This window comes from Falco rusticolus, chromosome 9, assembly GCF_015220075.1.
Source record: "Falco rusticolus isolate bFalRus1 chromosome 9, bFalRus1.pri, whole genome shotgun sequence".
Classification (NCBI taxonomy): domain Eukaryota; kingdom Metazoa; phylum Chordata; class Aves; order Falconiformes; family Falconidae; genus Falco; species Falco rusticolus.
Window position 1 is genome coordinate 31,118,022 of NC_051195.1, and position 18,757 is coordinate 31,136,778.

The 18,757-nt window shown below is 39.6% G+C and overlaps 1 protein-coding gene across 3 annotated transcripts in view; it reads left to right on the top strand.

The window, feature by feature from the left end:
* The window catches only part of SLK (STE20 like kinase), a 48,703-nt gene extending 33,642 nt beyond the window's left edge, over positions 1-15,061 (top strand). For 2 of the 3 annotated variants that reach the window (XM_037399512.1, XM_037399513.1), the window contains exons 10-19: positions 919-1,049; positions 1,325-1,448; positions 1,716-1,895; positions 3,921-4,013; positions 7,248-7,377; positions 7,629-7,753; positions 8,751-8,939; positions 10,088-10,213; positions 11,815-11,928; positions 12,522-15,061. In XM_037399512.1, the coding sequence (XP_037255409.1) occupies positions 919-1,049; positions 1,325-1,448; positions 1,716-1,895; positions 3,921-4,013; positions 7,248-7,377; positions 7,629-7,753; positions 8,751-8,939; positions 10,088-10,213; positions 11,815-11,928; positions 12,522-12,668 (1,359 nt within the window). In that variant the 3' untranslated portion in view covers positions 12,669-15,061. The remainder of the gene's footprint in view (positions 1-918; positions 1,050-1,324; positions 1,449-1,715; positions 1,896-3,920; positions 4,014-7,247; positions 7,378-7,628; positions 7,754-8,750; positions 8,940-10,087; positions 10,214-11,814; positions 11,929-12,521) is intronic. The other variant, XM_037399514.1, reaches the window with a different exon arrangement.
* The last annotated feature ends 3,696 nt before the right edge of the window (positions 15,062-18,757 follow it).

Here is an 18,757-nt window from a genome sequence, read left to right on the forward strand (position 1 = left end):
GTAAATTGCTATTCAGTTTCAGTACTTTTTTTCAGAATTAAATATCTTTTTCGTTGATTGGGACAATTATGGTCAAAAAGCAAACAGTAGTTGCTACTGTCTTCAGCTCTTGAAAATAAACTGCATCAGTTCTGTTGGGTTTATCTAGGTGGGTTGGTTTTTTTCCTTCTAGCAATTTAGATGATCAATAATTACAGTTTTCCTTTGCTGACTAGGGAAAGTGTATTAGAATTTTCCAAGTTCTTGCTGGATTAGTGAGGTACTTGGTAAGTGAGAAGAACTGATTACTGGATGGCAGGCCTTCACAGAAATATTTGAAGTAATTTTAATATTAAAGAAAAGGAGAAAAAAGGCTATAACTTAAATAATTACAGAATAACTTGTTGGAAGAAGGGTTCGCCGGAGTCAAGAAGACGCTCAATATGAGTTATGCATCTTGCTCAACTTTGTTAGTTTCTAACACTACTTATATAGAACCGATACACATGCATATTCGTAAAGCAGAAATATAATTGGTTAGTAGTCTCTAAACACGCGCAGTTCTCACACCCCTAATTATCATGACTAAAATAAGCATTCTATCCATGTAGCTAATTGTGTTGCTGTGCTTCAGCCTTGTAGTTTGTTACTCCCTATTTTCCCATACCGGTCCCTATCTTTCTTGGCCCTGCACCTGCTTTCCCAGCAGCTGTATCTTGTTACAGCCACGGCCTGTTGGCACAACATAATGACTTGGTCTCAGGATTCAAGAATAGCTCGAGGCTACCTTTCTTGTTAACTTCAGCACAGCAACTTCAGTACAATTCCGATTACAGGCCTATTCTAATACCAGGCCTGGATTGTGCAGAACTTCAGAGATTCTAAGGCCATGCTTCTGCAGCCATTCTTCTACAATAACTTACCAATGCTTTTTTTCAGGAAACTAGAAGACAGAAGAAAACTTTAAAGAAAACTCGGAAGTTTGTTGTTGATGGAGTAGAAGTGAGTGTAACCACATCAAAAATAGTTACTGAAAATGATTCAAAAAGTGAAGAAATGCGATTTCTACGGTAAGTGTTTTTTAAAAGTAAAATTTACAAGAAGTTAGCAGCTAATTTTTTTCCACTTTGAATAGTAGAGGGGGGCTAATGATCTTATTTCTGTAATATTTGGGGATTAATTTCACTTACTTTGTTAGTAGGAGGGAATGTAAAGGTTTCTTAGTAAGAAAATCAATGCAAAACTAATTCTATTGGACCTAAATTGTAGATGCTTTTTTCATCTTTTGTAATTTTCCACTTCCTTTGTTTTCCCATCAATATTAAGTGTTCTTTTTCATTATTAGACGTCAAGAGCTAAGAGAGTTAAGGCTTCTTCAGAAAGAGGAGCAGAGAGCCCAACAGCAACTCAGTAATAAGCTTTTGCAACAGCGAGAACAGATGTACAGACGTTTTGAACAGGAAATGACAGTGAGTTTCTGGATTTTGGTGCTCTTAAAATATGACATCTTGACGGAGTAGGCAGAATACTACTACTAGCAGCAATCAGGTGTTTCCTTTTATGACAGCTATGGCTTATGTTCATTCTTATTAATAAATGGCAGTATTTTCCATTGTGGGGTGCCCAGCTTGTGTGCTAGAACTCACCTGTTTGTCATGGCCATCCTCTGCGGTGGTACAGCACGTCACTGAACAGAATTTAGTTTTCTAATAAAATACACCGAATTATTTTTACAGAGTAAGAAGCGGCAGTACGATCAAGAAATAGAAAATTTAGAAAAACAGCAGAAACAGACAATAGAGCGCTTGGAACAGGAACACACAAATCGTTTACGAGATGAAGCAAAACGCATCAAAGCAGAACAGGAGAAAGAATTGTCCAAATTCCAGAACATGCTGAAGAACAAAAAAAAGGAGGTAAGAGACAACAATGATTATATAGAAAATAAAGAGTATGGGCATAATGAATGTTGAATTTAGGTCTCCCAGAAGCTTTGTCAACCTCACGTGTTTTACTGAGTTGTGGAAAGGTTACTAGCAATATTATTTTGTTTTACAGCCTAAAGTGAACTACAAGCAGCTAAGAGTAATATTTAGGTATTGACTTAATCTAGAAAACATCAAGTAAGAAGACACTACTTTTAGCAGAATCTTTAATAAAATAGTTTCTTTCAAATAGTAAATAAAGAAAAAGTATTTTCTTATCAGTTATGAAAAATATTTGAGATTTCTACTTTAAACGAAGTCAACTATACCTACTTAGTAAATAGTTACCAAATTAGAAATTTGAAGAAAATAATACGGTCATGATTACTACTGAGAACCACTTAAATTCCAGATATTTATTTTTTTGTTAGTCATTTGTAAGATCTTTATTGAATGTGTGCTGTTGTTGTTTAGGATTTCTTTATATGAAGTGACAGCAGTTATACAGATTTAGTTTTTTAACTCTAAAAGGAAAGCCAGGAGGGAAAAGACTGGATAACCTTAAATCTTTTACAGTTAATTTCATACATGTCATACAGTTAGGGCAAGATGGATAACATTTGTCACTGACACCTTATGCTGTGAATTTGTTTGCGTTAGAGTAAGAGAAGGTGATGTGTTTCCATGTGGATTTTGCATCTTAAAAGCTGTTTTATTTCATTTTCAGATCAATTGTGTAGTGCTCATTTGTTTATAAATGGCTCCAGTGTTTGCTCTAATAGTTACTAGACTCACAGAGATTTCTTTAGAAATCTGTACTGTCCGTGCTTTTGCATAGAATGATCCTGTAGTCTGAAAGTGCATAAAAAAATATAAGCTGTATTTAGTTTGAACCATATGCTCATATGTAAATAATAATTTTTCTTCTTTTGCGGTACCTCTTGCATTTTTGAGTCTCTCTCTATTTACTGGTGATTGGGTCCTACATGGGAAAGCGGGAATAATTTTATGTATTGCTCTGAGCTAAAAGCAGATCTTTCATGGAAACAGGAATAGCATGTGGTGATTTGGACTCTGTTTGCTGATGATGCTTCCACTATTAAACAAATAGGCATTTGTTTTTGGGTGCATAGTTTTGTATTTAAAGCTTAAAAAGGCGATTTACAGCTTGAAGGAAAATGCAGCTGGTGCTCTAAAACTACCCATGCTATATTGGAGTGTGCAATGTTGCATTTTTATAATTCTTAAACATAAATAAAACGCATCAGTGAATTAACCAATCAATAGTTGAATTAGCCAGGTTATATTTAGAACCGTTCTACTAATCTGGTCTAATTCACCTTGGACTGAAACATGTTCCATTGCAGCATATGTGTCATGACATTTTCTTGAAAACACACTTAATTATTGGTGGGTTTTGCTTTTAAATTCTTCAGAACCAGAGACTTGCAACCAATGAATATTTTATTTGTTTGTATGATTATTTTAAGGACATAACCTGTGTAGATGTCATTTATGGTTGGAGACACTAATAATGGCATCTTAGTTTGAGACAGTGTCAGAAATAGCTGGTTTTCAGTGGAAGTTATTTTAAACTTTGAACCATGGTTCACAGCTTTACCATGAGGTAAATATACTCGGTAGTCCTTTTGCCATAGTGCTTCAAGAAAATACCACTTTTGCCGGTGGTGGTTTTCTTAACTCTTGACTATTCTAGCTGCTGCATGAAAACGTAAGCAAGAGGCTGCCATTTCTGAGAGCGCTGGGCAGCATTTGCATGCAAAAAGAGGCTGGCATATACCTCTTTCCTGCACTGCGCTGGCATACATAAAGCACGTATTGTTCCTTTTCTTTTCATTAAGCTCTTTTCACTAAACTAACATCCCTGCCACTGAAGTAATGCACATTTCCCAGTACCTCTAGTGCTTGACCTGCATGTCCTATGTTCACGGTAATGCTTGCTGTGGAGAAAAAGTGTTCTTTTCGCCACCTTCTGCATGCTTATATACACTGTAGGTTTTATGTGAAGTGGAGAAAGCACCAAAAGAGCTGAGAAAAGAGCTCATGAAACGCAAGAAAGAGGAGCTTGCACAAAGCCAGCATGCTCAGGTAACAACGGCAGCTTCAAGCTACTAAAATATAAAAGGCAGCAGTATTCACACAGCTTGATGATTTCACTTCTTGTTGTTGTTGAGTGAATATGGAACTTAACTCAAACTAACCCTACGTACTGCTCTCTTTCTTCAAGTACTCCTATATCACATCCCATAGAGTGTAAAAATGTAGGAGCAGCAATTTCCAGGTTTGTGCTGTTACGCATAGTATTTTGTATGCTGTAGCAAAAAAGAATGCTATTTTTCTACAACAGGTTTATTTACAGTGCTTTTTTGAGTGGTAAGTACCCCATAGGTCTGTGAAATTACAAAGATTACAATGACAAATAAGTTTTGAGCAATACGAGTGCAGGGGAGGAAAATGTGTATAGTGTGTAAGCATGAGGTGTCTTGTTCATGGAAACAGAACAGATTAGGTAAAATGAAGTTATGTAAATGCCAAAGTGCAGGTGTATGGAAACTTCACAAGACATCGTCTATAATCGCGTTCCTTCAGACTTGCTGCTTTTACGTGACCCACAGCTAGAAAGGTGGCTGGTATTTTAGAAAAAGATACTGGCTTTATGATGGCCACAGCTTGTACAGAGTGAGTTTGCACCACAACAGAGCACGTTTGGATTGAGTAACTTAAAGATTAAATGTTTATGTGAGTGACCTAGTAGAAAATAATAGCAACTTTATTTGATTATGTGTTTAATTCAAGAGGGGATTTCCCAGGATAGAATACGATTGAATTGCAGCAGTCTCCCCATACCAAGGATATCCATCTCTGAACTTATTAAGCAAACAATTTAAAACCTGAATATTCTTAGTGATTTTAGTGACTCTAGTTTGTTTCCTTTGTTGGTTTCAGTTTGTTGAAGTAAGAGAGGTGAAAGAGACAATTTTAAAGGTGAAGTATCCTTACTTGGAATGAAAAATACTAGGCAAGGTAAAAACGTTTAGTTTTAGAATATCTGAAAGTTCTGTCAGTGACTACTTTTGCGTGATTAGCCATGACATTTTAAATGTATATTGCTAACAAACAGCAGATCTGATGCCTTCTTTTTTTTTTTAAGAACAGAAAGATATTTCATTATATTATGACATAGGAAGTACATTGTGTCCCACAGGGTGTTGCTCAGGTTATGATTCAGTCTTTTCAGTTGTCTTCATGTACGCTTTTCAACGCACAAATGCAGGATGTAAGTCTTAAAATGCAAAGCAACAGAAGTTTTATTTCCCTCATTTTCTAGATGTGTGTTTTCTCCTTCTGCTCATATGTGCTGACCAATGTCACTGCTGTCTCCAAACTAGTTAGTACAAATTTAGGTATTTATGCACTATTAACATTAAAAAGATCAAAATTACAGTAGTCATTAACTCTGGGCAAGACACTAAAGTTTCACACAAATGCAATATAATACGTCTCTCTGGTGTTTATTGTTTGTTCAGCACATGTGAGAAACAGTGTGTGACTTCTATGCTGTGTGTGCAGTGAAACCATGTATTTTAAAGACATCCAGGTTGATTTTAAGATACTTACTGGGCAAAACCAAGTGGTAATTTAAAAAAGGTGGACTGCCTTGCACTGTCTGCCTTTTAACCATCCAGCATGTTCTTTAGTAAAGTCCACGACCTTTGTTATATGTGATGCTTGAGTAGATGTGGGAAGTGGAAAGGCCGGAGTGTTTTCTGAGATTGCCTGGTTTATCTTATAGTGTTAGCAGTTATAAAACTTCTTAAGATTTGCCATGTAGAGAGAGCAGCAGTGATCTTTAAATGATTGAGTAAAGCTCAAGCGTAACTGCTCTTTGGCCATGACTGCACCAGAACAATTTTCCTTCCCTCCACTCCTTCCAAATCAAAAAAATCCTGGCGAATTAAACACCATGTTAACTGTGTGTCTGCACCCTCATAGTAATAAACTTGTAGATTTCTTATCCTTTTCATCTAGAAAGGGAAACAAACCAGCATTTTTCATCAGTCCGTATATTTGATTAGGTACATCTGACTTAATGTACAGATGTGGCCTTCCAGTTCCTTTTGTAGCCTCATGTCTGTTGCTGTCCACTTACTCCTCTGGTTTTCTGTTACCTGTCTAAGCGTAAGTGCTGTCCATGGGGAGAGATGGAAGCCTCATCTATTAATAACTTTGTGTGAAGTTGAAAACCAGGATTCTTCTGGTCATAATAAAAAGTACTTTTAATGAACATTTAATTCCCTATGTTACTTTTAGCAAGTAGCAGAGGTTCAGTAAAAAAATAAAAATACGTAGCTCAGGACACCTTTCCACTGATCATCTGTAGCCAGTGCTGGTTTCCTGCCTCATCCTGTCTCCCTGCTGACAGATCACCTTCAACACCGCTTTGTTATCTGTAACAGCAAATGCTTCAGCTGCCCACCGTGGCTCTGATAGGACACTGCCATCATCCTTTCTTCAGAATTTTGTGCCATGGTAGAAATACCTGCTTTAATTTCTTGATCTTCAAGAGTGTGTGTGTGCATGCTTGCATGCTTGTAGATGGTCAGTTTTTGGTTTTGTTTGGGGTTTTTTTTATAGTTGCAAAGAAGAAAGGCAACGGTGTGGCCCTGGGGCATGGGAGGGGGCATATGGGGACTGCATCAGGCAGATGGCAAATCGCTTTGTGAGGAGCCAGCTCAGCTATGGTGTGACAAGCTTACCAGTCCTGCAGAAAGCAGCTCCTGCAGAAGCAATGTGTGTCTTTATAGCAGTAGTGCAGAACTCCCAACCTCAATATCTTTGCATTCATGAGAAGATAAAACCACTGGAGACAGAAATCTGAAACCCAACTGTGTAAATAAATAGGTGTTAACTAATCATCCAAAGCAAAATAACCATATATACCTTTGTTTTCTTACATTCGTGAATAATTAACCCTTGACATGATGAGATCAACTTTATATTGAGTACTTGTCTTTGCTAGCTTTAAACCTGCAGCTGGTTTTGATGAGAGACAAGAGATGGAATGAATTGCAGATTGCTGGCTAGTTTGTTGCCTTTGGGCTTATTTCTGAAGGTATTATTTAAACATTAAATATTCTCTTACCTACTCTCTACATAGAAAATACAAGAGATGCGTAATTTTATAGCTGAGGCGTGTTAGCTCAGATTTTCATAGATGCATTTATTTTCGTATATAGCTAATGCTGAGAGAACTGGGAGTTTCATTAAAATGTAACATGGTTGGAAAAACACAATTAATTTACCTCTGTTGGTTTTTAACAGGAGCAGGAATTTGTGCAGAAGCAGCAACAAGAACTGGATGCATCTCTGAAGAAAATTATTCAGCAGCAGAAGACAGAACTAGCCACTATTGAACGAGATTGCCTCAACAACAAACAGCAGCTCATGAGAGGTACCCAGCATCAGATTCTTTCTTTAAAAACAGACATTTGTGTTGTATTTTAATAAAACAATAGTCTGTCTTAAAGTTATGAAATCAAAGACCTTCATGACTAATCTAGAACTGTGATAAAAACATTTGCTATGGAGTGGCAAGCATTGTTCTTAAAAGGCACTTGTAGGCCACTTGTAAACTTACCCTAGCAGGTAGACGGGGAAGTATTGTATTGTACTTTCTGAACGAGCCTTCCTCTTTTTTTCCAGCTCGTGAAGCTGCAATCTGGGAGCTGGAAGAGAGACATCTACAAGAGAAACACCAGCTCCTTAAACAGCAACTCAAAGATCAGTACTTCATGCAGAGGCACCAGCTGCTTAAGAGGCATGAAAAAGTTAGTGTTGACTTTGACACTTTCTGTTGTGTATTATAATATCTGGTTTTTTCAATCGAGTAGTCTTATGATCTCTGCTGGTAGCTGTTTGCTTGCACAGCCAAGACCCACACAGGTATTTTGAAGCTGTGCATGTTCTGTTGAAATAATTAAAAAAAAGAATTAATAGTCTTTAACAACTTAGTAGTATGTTGGACATATTTTTCCCTTCTGATTCTTAAAAAAAACCCATCCAACCACAACATCAACCTTTTAAAAATTTTAAAACAACCTATTAAAAATACCAAATTCTGCTTATACACCAAAACTAGTTTTGGCTTGTGTTTAAACAAATTTACTCATTAGTAAATCATCCTGGAATTAAATGAACAGAATGAACTGGATTAGCTTTTGGGCAAGTAGCTAACAAGTGTCTCTTCATAGCTAAATCCTATAAAAGCCCGGACGACAATGCTTATTTTCCACAAGGCATTTTGGTTTTTATAGAATACAGTAAACAGAGTAGTTTGATTTTTGAAGATGTAAACCAAATAGAGAGATATTATAGGATCTCTTTGGTGATCAGAGCATGAGCAGCCTTGGTTTTGGTTTGGTTTTGTGTGGTTTGGTTTATCCCCATAATGGCTGTTGCTTTCACCAGCTTTTGCAACAAACTGACCCTTCACAACTGCAGTAGTGGAAGCTGAGTTCCGCAAAAGTTTCTCCCTTTGAATAACATAGACTTTTAAAAATGCAAATCAAGATTTGAACAACCACTGGTAAAATACATGTGTATTTGTATTCTATAGGGCATTAGAGAATTTCATGTGGGTTGGGCATGATCCAGAGCTCTCTGGAATAAGTGGAAGACCCCGCCTCCTCTCCATTGATACCGCTAGGGCTGGGACTGGTTGCTGTTGAAAGAGGCTGAATCAAACAGGATGTGTACTGATGAAATGAGATGCAAATAATCTAACAGAATAGTTACTCTAACATTTCCATTTGGTTAACATTTTAGGAAACAGAACAAATGCAGAGATATAATCAACGCCTTATCGAGGAGTTAAAGAACAAGCAAACGCAGGAAAGAGCGAGACTGCCTAAAATCCAGCGAAGTGAAGCAAAGACTCGAATGGCTATGTTTAAGAAAAGTTTAAGAATCAATTCGTTAGCCTCTCCTGATCAAGATCGTGAAAAAATTAAGCAGGTAATTAATAAAACCAGTTTTAATAGTGTAAATGCTCAATGTCATATAAATGTGAGGCTGGGATAGAGTGCAGTCTCAGTAAGTTCACAGACGGTACAAAACTGGGTTGATGCACTGGGTGAGGTCAGAGGAGGCCATCCTTCCCCCTGCACTGGTGAGACTCACCTGGAGCACGGGGTTCAGTCCTGGGCTTCCCAATACAGGACAGACATGGGTTTACTGGAGTGAGTCCCACGAAGGGCCTTGATGACTGAGGGGACCGGTGGGGCTTGCTGTAGGTGTTTGGGATACCTGGAGTGCCTCAGCCTGGAGGAGAGAAGGCTCAGGAGGATCTTAGTCATGCGTATAAGTACCCAGCGGGAGGGAGTAGAGAAGGTGGAGCCAGGTGACAGGATGAGAGCCGGTGGGCACAAGTAAAATAAAGAAAATCCAACTTAAACGTAAGGAAACACTTTTGTAGTGTGAAGATAGTCAGACACTGGAACAGGTTCCCCAGAGAGGTTGTGGAGGTACTTAGAACTCAACTGGACACAGCGCAACCCGCTGTAACTGACCTTGCTCTGAGCAGAGGGGCTGATCTTCATTGTTCCTTCCAGCCTCAACTGTTCTGTGATTCTGTGAAATATTTGTAAGAATACTTGATTTTTGTGAGCTTTAGAACTAAAACTGTAGGTACTCACTCATTCTCTAAAAGGGAATGTTGTGAAGAGGTTTAGAGGTCTGCTTTCTACTGATGCACAGAAGTCCCAAATCATGGTTTTGTATGGTGAGCACTGGAAGGATGACAAATCTGGAAAATAGCCTCCCGTAGCTGTGTAACACCAGCCTTAACTGACACTTGCAGCAGCACTGCTGTGTCACTTAGCTTCAGAGGGAGATAATTTCAGGAGTCTGGAAGTGAAATCTGTTGTGTTTTAAGGAAAAATTAGAGTGCAGACAGAGAAGTGGAACGATAGACAAAACTGTGAGGGCATTCCCTTTGCAAGAATTTTCAACAAGAAAGAATAAAGAAAACACAGTTACTGTTTAAATCTTTAAGACCCATTCTTTTCAGTTATGCTGTATGTGTTCAGTTACATACAGGGTTTTGACTCAAAATGTTGTATCTAGAGGCACAATATAAACCATCTTCTTATTTTTAATTTTAGTTTGCTGTTCAAGAAGAAAAGAGACAGAAGAACGAGAGACTGGCTCAGCATCAGAAACACGAAAACCAAATGCGGGACCTTCAGTTGCAGTGTGAAGCAAACATCAGAGAACTGCATCAGTTACAGGTTAAAAATAGGTGATACTAAATCAGCATTCAGTGGGAAGACAGGTCAATAACAGATGCAGGCAAAGCAGAAACACCTTTTCCTTCATTTTTACAGATTAATGTAGGGGTTTTTAACTTGGCTTCCAAAGGCTTGCAGCATACTGCTTAACCAGATTCATACACTTACATACGGTAATGAGAAAACATTTTAAATGCAAGAAGAGCATGAACCAGAAGCAAATAATCACTTCTAGAATATCTGTCAAGTTCCCAATGCTATTTTCTGTAGGCAGCATTTCCTCGTAACCTGGTTTTGCTGAAATGTCATTAACCAGAACAGAGGTAGAGGTAGGCAGCACCGGGCATTACCCACAAGATGTTTGTAGCAGTGCACGGAGCGAGGTGGCTTTTACAAAGTGCAGGCTGCCGTTTGTACTTCAGCTTCTGGAAGGTACTTGGAAGGAATTCTCTTCTTGCAGTAAGGAACTTGTTTTGTCTCTTTTGGTACGCATTTTGTAAAAGTTGCTGCCATGTATCAGCGGCCAGATCTCCTTTTCTGTTCAATCGGCTTTTCCCTGTTCCAGGGACACAAGGCAGTTTTAAAGCATTAAATGATCACCTGCTGATAACCTCTGTGTAAAGAAATCTTCCAGTGGCCAATGAAGCTAGTTCTACTCTACTCACTTTCTTACGTCCTGCGTAAACAGTCCCTGACTGTGCTGCTAATACGCCTGAGTAAATCCCCAAGTACCGTGGGAGCCTTGTGAGAGTTTCAGCTCAAGTAAAATTGAGCAGATTAGGGCTACTCTGAGCTTCATCAAGAAAAATTGGTCCCTAGCTGCACCCAGGTCTAGCCAAGGGCTTGTCATTTTTTTTTTTTATTATTATTATTTTTGTTCCTGTGGTTTTGTACTCTGCGTCAGACCCAGCTGGGACTGGAACCCCGGAAACACGAATGTGGAGTTTAGAGACTGCCGTCACCAACTGCTCAAAAAATCAAACATTTGACGTAGCCAAATACTTATTTTTGTTTTCTTACCGTGCTTCAAAAGTCCTCAAAGTTAGGCAGGTGCCTGTGAACCTTTCTGAGAGGAATGTGAAGCCGATGTGAGGTTTGATTATCCTTTTCCTTTTTATAGGGCGATTCTGAGGCTGCTCCTGCAAGCGCATTTCTCTGTCTCTAAGCCCCATTTGTTAGTCTCAGCTCCTTGGCACGAAGCATTGAAATATTTCCAAAAAACAACCTCCTTCGTAATGTAATCGAGTTTAATAAATTATACAAACTGTCTTCAGAAAGCAAAGCAGAAATACTGTGTGACCTCAAAAAGTATTATTAGGCAGTGAAACAGTTTTGAGTAACAGTGTCAGCTGCTGCCTTAATGATACTCAACAGTATATTTGGATTTACAAGTATTTCTTCTCTTAATTGGTTCTGATGGAAAGATCAGCTTTTGATAATGCAGCCTCGTAACGTACTTTTATCTTGTAATTTATTCACATCACTATTTACACAGAATAAGCTAATTAAAAAGAATTAGGACAACATATGTCACTGTACAAATGTTGTGTTGCCTAATCTGAATTAGTTTTACATAGGGATTATCTTTATCTTGTTTTAAGAATGAAAAATGCCATCTACTGGTTGAGCATGAGACTCAGAAGCTAAAAGAGCTAGATGAAGAGCACAGCCAAGAACTGAAGGAATGGAGGGAGAAATTGAGACCAAGGAAAAAGGTAAATCACCCATTTATGAATCAGCAAATAATCAAGAGTTGAACCTGGCAAATACAGACAATACAGAAAGCATCGCAGAGTAGGAGAATCGAGCTGCTGTACAGAGCTGCTGTAGTTCACTGAGTAATAAAAGATGTTAAACTGTGAAAGCTGAGCAAAGGGCATGTGCAACAAAAAAGGCTTGCATGTTATGAGCCTCTTAACCGCGTTGCCTTTTGCAGCACATGTGCATCTTTGCATATAAAACTTCATAACTGGAGGTGAATCTGCTTTTAAGATTGTATTTTGAAGCCAGTTAGTCACTACAGAAATTGAGTGCTAAATAACAGATAGACGGTGGTGGAAGTTGTTTTATATTTTATTTTAAAATGGAGAGTACTAGATTTTCACGCAGTTCAGACAGTATCCTACAGGCATATTATATTCTGAGCATGCGTGTGGTGGTTGTCTTGCAATTTCGTAATTGCTGGGTGATTATTTTTTTTTGTGATGGTGTGTGAAGTTATAATGTTGCGGCAGACAGTATGTCACCGGCGTGATGGGTTTCTTGTACTTTGCCTTGTAATCCTATGACACTCTGATCTTGGGTTTAGATGCTGGAAGAAGAATTTGCCAGAAAACTGCAAGAACAGGAGGTTTTCTTTAAAATGACTGGAGAATCTGAATGCCTTAACCCTTCAACACAAAGCCGGATTTCCAAATTCTATCCAATCCCCAGCCTTCACTCCACTGGGTCGTAACTCTGGGAACTGTTGTAGGCTTCTTTTCTTATTTGGAATTCTCCATCCTCATTGTCTAACCTGACTTAATCTGCCGTGTACATCAAAGGACCTAGCGCTTTTTGTTTTCAGTGGAGACAATCAGTGTCATGATCAGTTTCTTTACTTCTCTGAATGGAAGAAAAGAACTGTTGGTGTATAATGGTAATGTTATGTCCTTCGGCTGTTTCAAGAATAAGTGGGGGTTTTATCTCCGTCTCAAAAAGGACGTTATCTATGGTTTTGACTTTAAGCCTAAAATATTAATTATACTCCTTCTGATCACAAAAAAATGGTTTCTCATGTGAACATTTAAACAGTATCATATTAGTTCTGCTACTGTGGTTTTAGGTGTCTGATTTCTCCACAGAAGAATTCCACAACTGAAGCTGCAGCGAGAGGTTTAAAATTTTGTAATGCTGAGCAGTGTCTTCAGAGCAAGGACTGAAACTAATCACTCAGAACATGCCAATAATCAGAAAAACCAAGCCCTTATGTTTAAACAAGATTGGTAAAAGCAAAAGCCTTCGCAACTTCTTTAAAAAGAAGCCTCTGGCATAAATTAAACCGAGCTGATCTCCATGACACATTTTGTCCATTAGTTCCATAATGAAATGGGGTGCTAGTTTAATTAATACAGTGCCTGAAACACATAGATATGCTAATCCTGACAACAGGCTTGTGTTTTGTCATTTAAAAAAACAAAACTCCTTAGCATTGTTGTTACTGTACAAAACAAGATTTCTTGCTGCTACTGCCATTTTTGTTGTAAATCCTCACCCTAAAATATTTTGCACTAAAATATGTAAAGGTGAAAGAAATGCTAACTTTAAAATGCACAGTTTATTATTTTCCTTAGCTATTACAGGTGGTTAGTTCTACAAATTGAAAAACTGTAGAATGTATTTTTTAGCAAGCGGTGTGCAAAATGCACGTGGTTTCTCTAACTGTACCTGGAATGGGTAGAGCCATTTTTCTGTTCTTACCAAAGCCTGTTCATTTAAACTCCATCAGGAAAGTGGAGGTGGATGGTCATATTTATAAATAACCATGGCTAAAGTCTGTTTTGATTAGAAGTGTTAGATTTGATTTTTTTATTTTAGTCATTTTATTTTATAGAAAGATTTAAGTTAAATATATAGACAAACTACTTTATGAAGCTGGGTTCTTTGCTTTTGTGTTGCCACGTACTAACATAGGCAGTTTTTATTTTTCAAGTTCATAGAAGTACAGTAAGTTATTTACCTGACTGATCTGCAGTGGAAAAAATCTGAAATGTTTCTTACGTAGCTGGTAGGGAAATACAGCTGTATTAGGTCACTTTTACTACACTCTTTTTGGTGGTTAAGAGTTTGAGTCATATCAAGGCAGTATTATAAACTGTACTTTGGTATGTCGGAGTTCAATTTGTAAAATAGTATTAGTATTTGCTTTCTGTCATTTGAGGCCTGACTTTCTAGTCTCTTTGGGTATCAACCGTAAACGTTTTGTTCTGCTAGCTTGCATTAAATGTGCAACTGTTGACCATTACATGACGTTCATTTCATGGGAACAGTATTGCTGCATGTGAATGGACTCTCAAATTAACACAGGACTTTAATCAGGTATGGTTGAAATCTTGGATGCTGAAATCCTTGAATGCTGAACAGATACCTTCTCAATGAAGACACTTAATTTACAGCACAGTAAAAAAAATAATTGGAAAAATGCATGTTTTAATTTAAACTTTGTAACGTTTTGATAGCATAATTACTTTAATAGCTAGCCTTAATTTCTGGCATTTTATTCTATAAACGTGTATTGTGTACTGTTGTAAATTCACATACCATATCTGTAGAATGTTATTGCTGAAGGCAAAGTTCTTTAAATCGTTTGTTCAGGAGGGTGAAAAATGGCTTTGAAGGCCGTTCACTTTTTAAGCTCCACCATCATAAATTGACTGTTACTAAAATAACATTAAATAATCTTCATCTTTGTATTTAACAGAATTTGGTTGCAATTTCGTATGAAGTAGGCTCAGTGCTTTACTCGGGGAGTAGACAGGACAGGCAGGTGTCCCCTTCTCCATTATCTCTACCTTCATCCTCAGAGGGAAACATTAATCTTCACCTTACCTTTTTGGCAGTTGCAGTGATAACTTGCTAATATACATTGGCGTACCGTTTACCTCTGAGTCTTTTCAATCTTTTATTTGAGGATCCTTTCCACGGCAGCCCCTGCCACCTGATCTCATTGTAAATCGTACAAATAAGTAAGGGAGTTCTGTGATGGAGGGATCAAATGTAGTGACTGAAGCCTTAGCGGGTGCTCGGTCAGGTCTCCGGGTGTGGAGCACTGTTACGCAGTTGCAGCTTGTGAACTGTGCTGAGACTTGATAGCGAGTGTGAAAATGTGTTTTTCTGGGGATGACAGGAGCCAGCATGGGTACTCACACATTTAGACTGATAAAATTGGTTTTAACTACTGCAGAACACGAAAGGTGTACAATATTCTATCAATATCGGAAAATTCAATTAAAATGGTATTAGTCTCACCTAGGCCTGGAAGGATCTCCTGAGAACAAAATCCAATCTCTTTGCTATCGCATGTCACCTCCCTTTAACAAATGTTAGAAGCTCTGTCTCCAGGGTAGTTAGGTGTATTTTCCTTAACCAAAATAATGTACTTTCTCACTCAGTGTTTGGCAGACCTAATTTTCCTCACGTGCCCTTCAAAAGATCCTGACGGCAAATCAGTATTTGCTCACCTTTGCGTTCTACTACATCATAAATACTGTCCACAGGAAAATGAACAAAGGCAATAAAATGCATGAATCGCAGTGCAATATATTGGTTGTCCTCCTGTATTTACAACTGATTTTCACAAAAAACCCTGCCTGCAGGCCCACGGCCTCTGACAGATTCAGACCTCACGCCTTGTTCTTCCTGAGCTCTGAAAGCAAATTTCGGCACGTGCTAAGTCAGCTTTCTCGGGATAGGGCTTTGTAAGTACAGGAGCCAGGGGCTCTGCCAGCACCCCAACAGTCGGGAGAGCTCGGCTGTTTGCAGGATCTTGTAGTCCTCTGCTGATGCAACAACCTCAGGTGGCCTTGCTGCCCCCGGTCTTAGGAGATTCTGCATCTTGAATAAATTGTGCATCTCACCTGCGCGGGGCTGTGGGGACGGTCTACCAGCCGTGGAAGAAACGGGCTGTGCCTCAGCGCTTGGCCCCCTGGAGTCCCAGCGGAGAGTCCCAGGGGAGCTTTGCTGTTTACTTTGGTGAAGCAGAAATACTGATTCCCATAAACCAGATTTGTTTCTTTTCCCAAGCACTGTGCTGTCTCTGCTGGATACAAGAAGCATGTACAGCATGCTTGAGGTTGCTGTGATTGATTAGATAGATCCTGATTTGTTAACACCTTCTGAAAGAAAACCTTTAATTGAATTGACACCTGAATTCAAATTCAGAGGTGGCAGTACCGCGCTGTCCTGACCCGTGTCATTCACGCAAAATGATCTTTTCACATCACTTCTAAAATGCTGACGCTCATTCTGAGCTGCGTCCCTTTTAAACTGAAATTGCATCCATGGGTGTTCAATATCTAATCAATTTCATGGTTAAAAAAATTATTCTTCTGTCCCAGAGGACTGACTTAATTATAACTCCATGCTGCTGAATTTTTTTTTCTTAATGAATAGGAAACTTCGTACCTTAACTAAGACAGCAGAGCAGAGCAGTAATGCCATTGCTTTCATCACACTGTGATGTCTTTTATGACAGCAATATCACATAGGAAGTTTAAGGTGTTTCTCTACCTGGAACAGTATCTGTCTTGCAAGTATTTCAAGGATGCCTTGGTGTAGGAAAGATTTGAATAAGGTCTTTTGAATTCAGGCACTTAAGTCACTTTTAGGTAGCCTGAGTGTCAGAGCTGCTGTGTAGCTGCATCTCCTAGGACCTGAGAAATGCTCATCTTTTGCTGAAAACCAGGGAACAGACTTAAATGTGCAATTAAATTCAGTGCTAGTTGTTGCCGCTGAACTACTGCTTTTTGGTTAATCTGCCATGGGGAAGTGGGGCGAGTTTTTGAGGACGGTGACTATATGGGTATTGAGGAAAGGGCAGGGAGGATGGTCGCTATGTAGGTAACTGGTTTTTATGTTAGCGTTTACAATCTGGTTATTTTACTTCAAAATCTGTACTTCGGGATCTCAGAAGCTTCTTTGTGTTGATGTGTCCACACACGTTTCCCATCCCCAGACTTCTGCCATCTTCACAGCAAATGCAAAGCAAGGTCAGAGAGAATTAACCTTCCTCATTCCCAGGCAGAGCCGAGGCCAGTGTGTCCTGTCATTTCTCAGTCTTACAAAAGATGAGAACAAATAAAGGGAAGGAGAAGACAAAGGAACTTGTACAGTGTTTCTCTATATTGCTTGCAGAGCTTTTAGTTGTTCTCCATCCCCTTTCTCTCACCTCAGCCCTCACACTTTTTCATTTCTGTAGCTGCTTCTGCACGTCTGGGCATTAGGGCAGTCTGTGCCAGGGAAAGAGGACAACCTCCTAAATAAGACCATGCTCCAGACCAGCTTGTGAGTAAGGGCCCATGTGCTTCCACTGTGCTGAAAGCAGAAGGGAGAGGCTGAGCCCAGTGACGCTCCAATCTCCCAAGATCTCTTCCCCAATCACCAAGCTAGACGGTAAAGCCTCTTTCTTACTGCTTATCGATCCTAAAATAACAGAACGAACAGAAACTGGGAAGGCACGTTGAGTGAAATATCTGCGATGTCGAGCTGCCATACCCCTGTTCTGCGAGAAAGCCAAGCAGGGTGGTCTTCTGTGATGAAGCACACGCGTCTGAGGCACCCCCAGCCTTGTGTTGTCCCAGCAGTTTCTTGAATGTTGTGTGTTAACCGCAAACCAGGTTATTTTTGCCTTACAGAAAGCGACCAAAACTCATGAGACGGATGAACAATTGGCAAAGGGTCTCTATGTACAGCTCACGGAAGTGAACTTGCAGTAGCAGCCATACGACGGGAGGGGTGGGGGGGTGTTTTGTCTTATTTTTAGAAGTAATTTGATTTCATGGCTTTCTGTAGAATATTGTAATAATTCTGCTGTAAATACAATAAAATCACAGTTTGCTGAGATGGCCTCTGTTTTGTTGATGGAAAACCCGAATGAAATACAAGGGATGTTTGAGTGAATGGGACAAATCAGCATTTTTAAAATAACCGAGTGTAAAAAGTACTTAACGTTGTGTAACATGTGGCTCCCTGACTAGAACAGCCCAGGGCAGGGGTGCAGATTTAGCACAAACCTGAAAATAGAGTTTTCAGTGGCTGCCCTGCCCTGTCAGCGGGAATATAACTTGGGGTTGTAGGAGCTCCGGTTTGTCACCCCGTCCCTGGGACCCCTCGTGGCAGCCACCCTTCCCACTCAGGCACGGGGGAAGGGACGAGGTGTGGCTGTTGGGCAGGGGAGCCCCCCGAGCAGTGGTGACAAACAAACCGGGCTGCTATAGGGCTGCGCTGGTCCTGCCCCACCACACAACCTGCGAGCACGGGGCGGAGTCCTGAGTAGTTCGGGGGTGACTTCAGACATCGGGTAATACAGCTGCTGCACCTAAATACAACAACGTGCAGTATTTTTGTTGTTTTTAAGAGAGAATTAGAAGGAAATGTCTCATCTCAGCAGAGCCAGGTGGGGAGTATAAACCACTCGGGAGGATGCAGGCTTTATTGGCAAACACTGCAAGGTGCCGTGCTCGGGAAGTTGACCTGGCTCATGCCGGCCTTTGCTCTAAACTGTCCTCAGCCATGATGTGGGAAGAACACCAACATTTTGCATGGATAACATTGGAAATAAAAATAGACGAGGGGATTTTAAACCTGGACTGAAAACAAGCAAGCTTTTTTCCTTTAAAAATGAACCATGGACCTGCTTTGGCCGATACCTGGAACTAAAGTAGCACTCCAGCGTGCGTGTGTGTGTGCATGTGCGTGCATGGCCCCAGGAACACCATAAAGCTGATGTGGTGTCACAGGCGCAGTGACCAGGCGCTGTGTGAGGGGCTGCACTCCTGCACCGAAGCA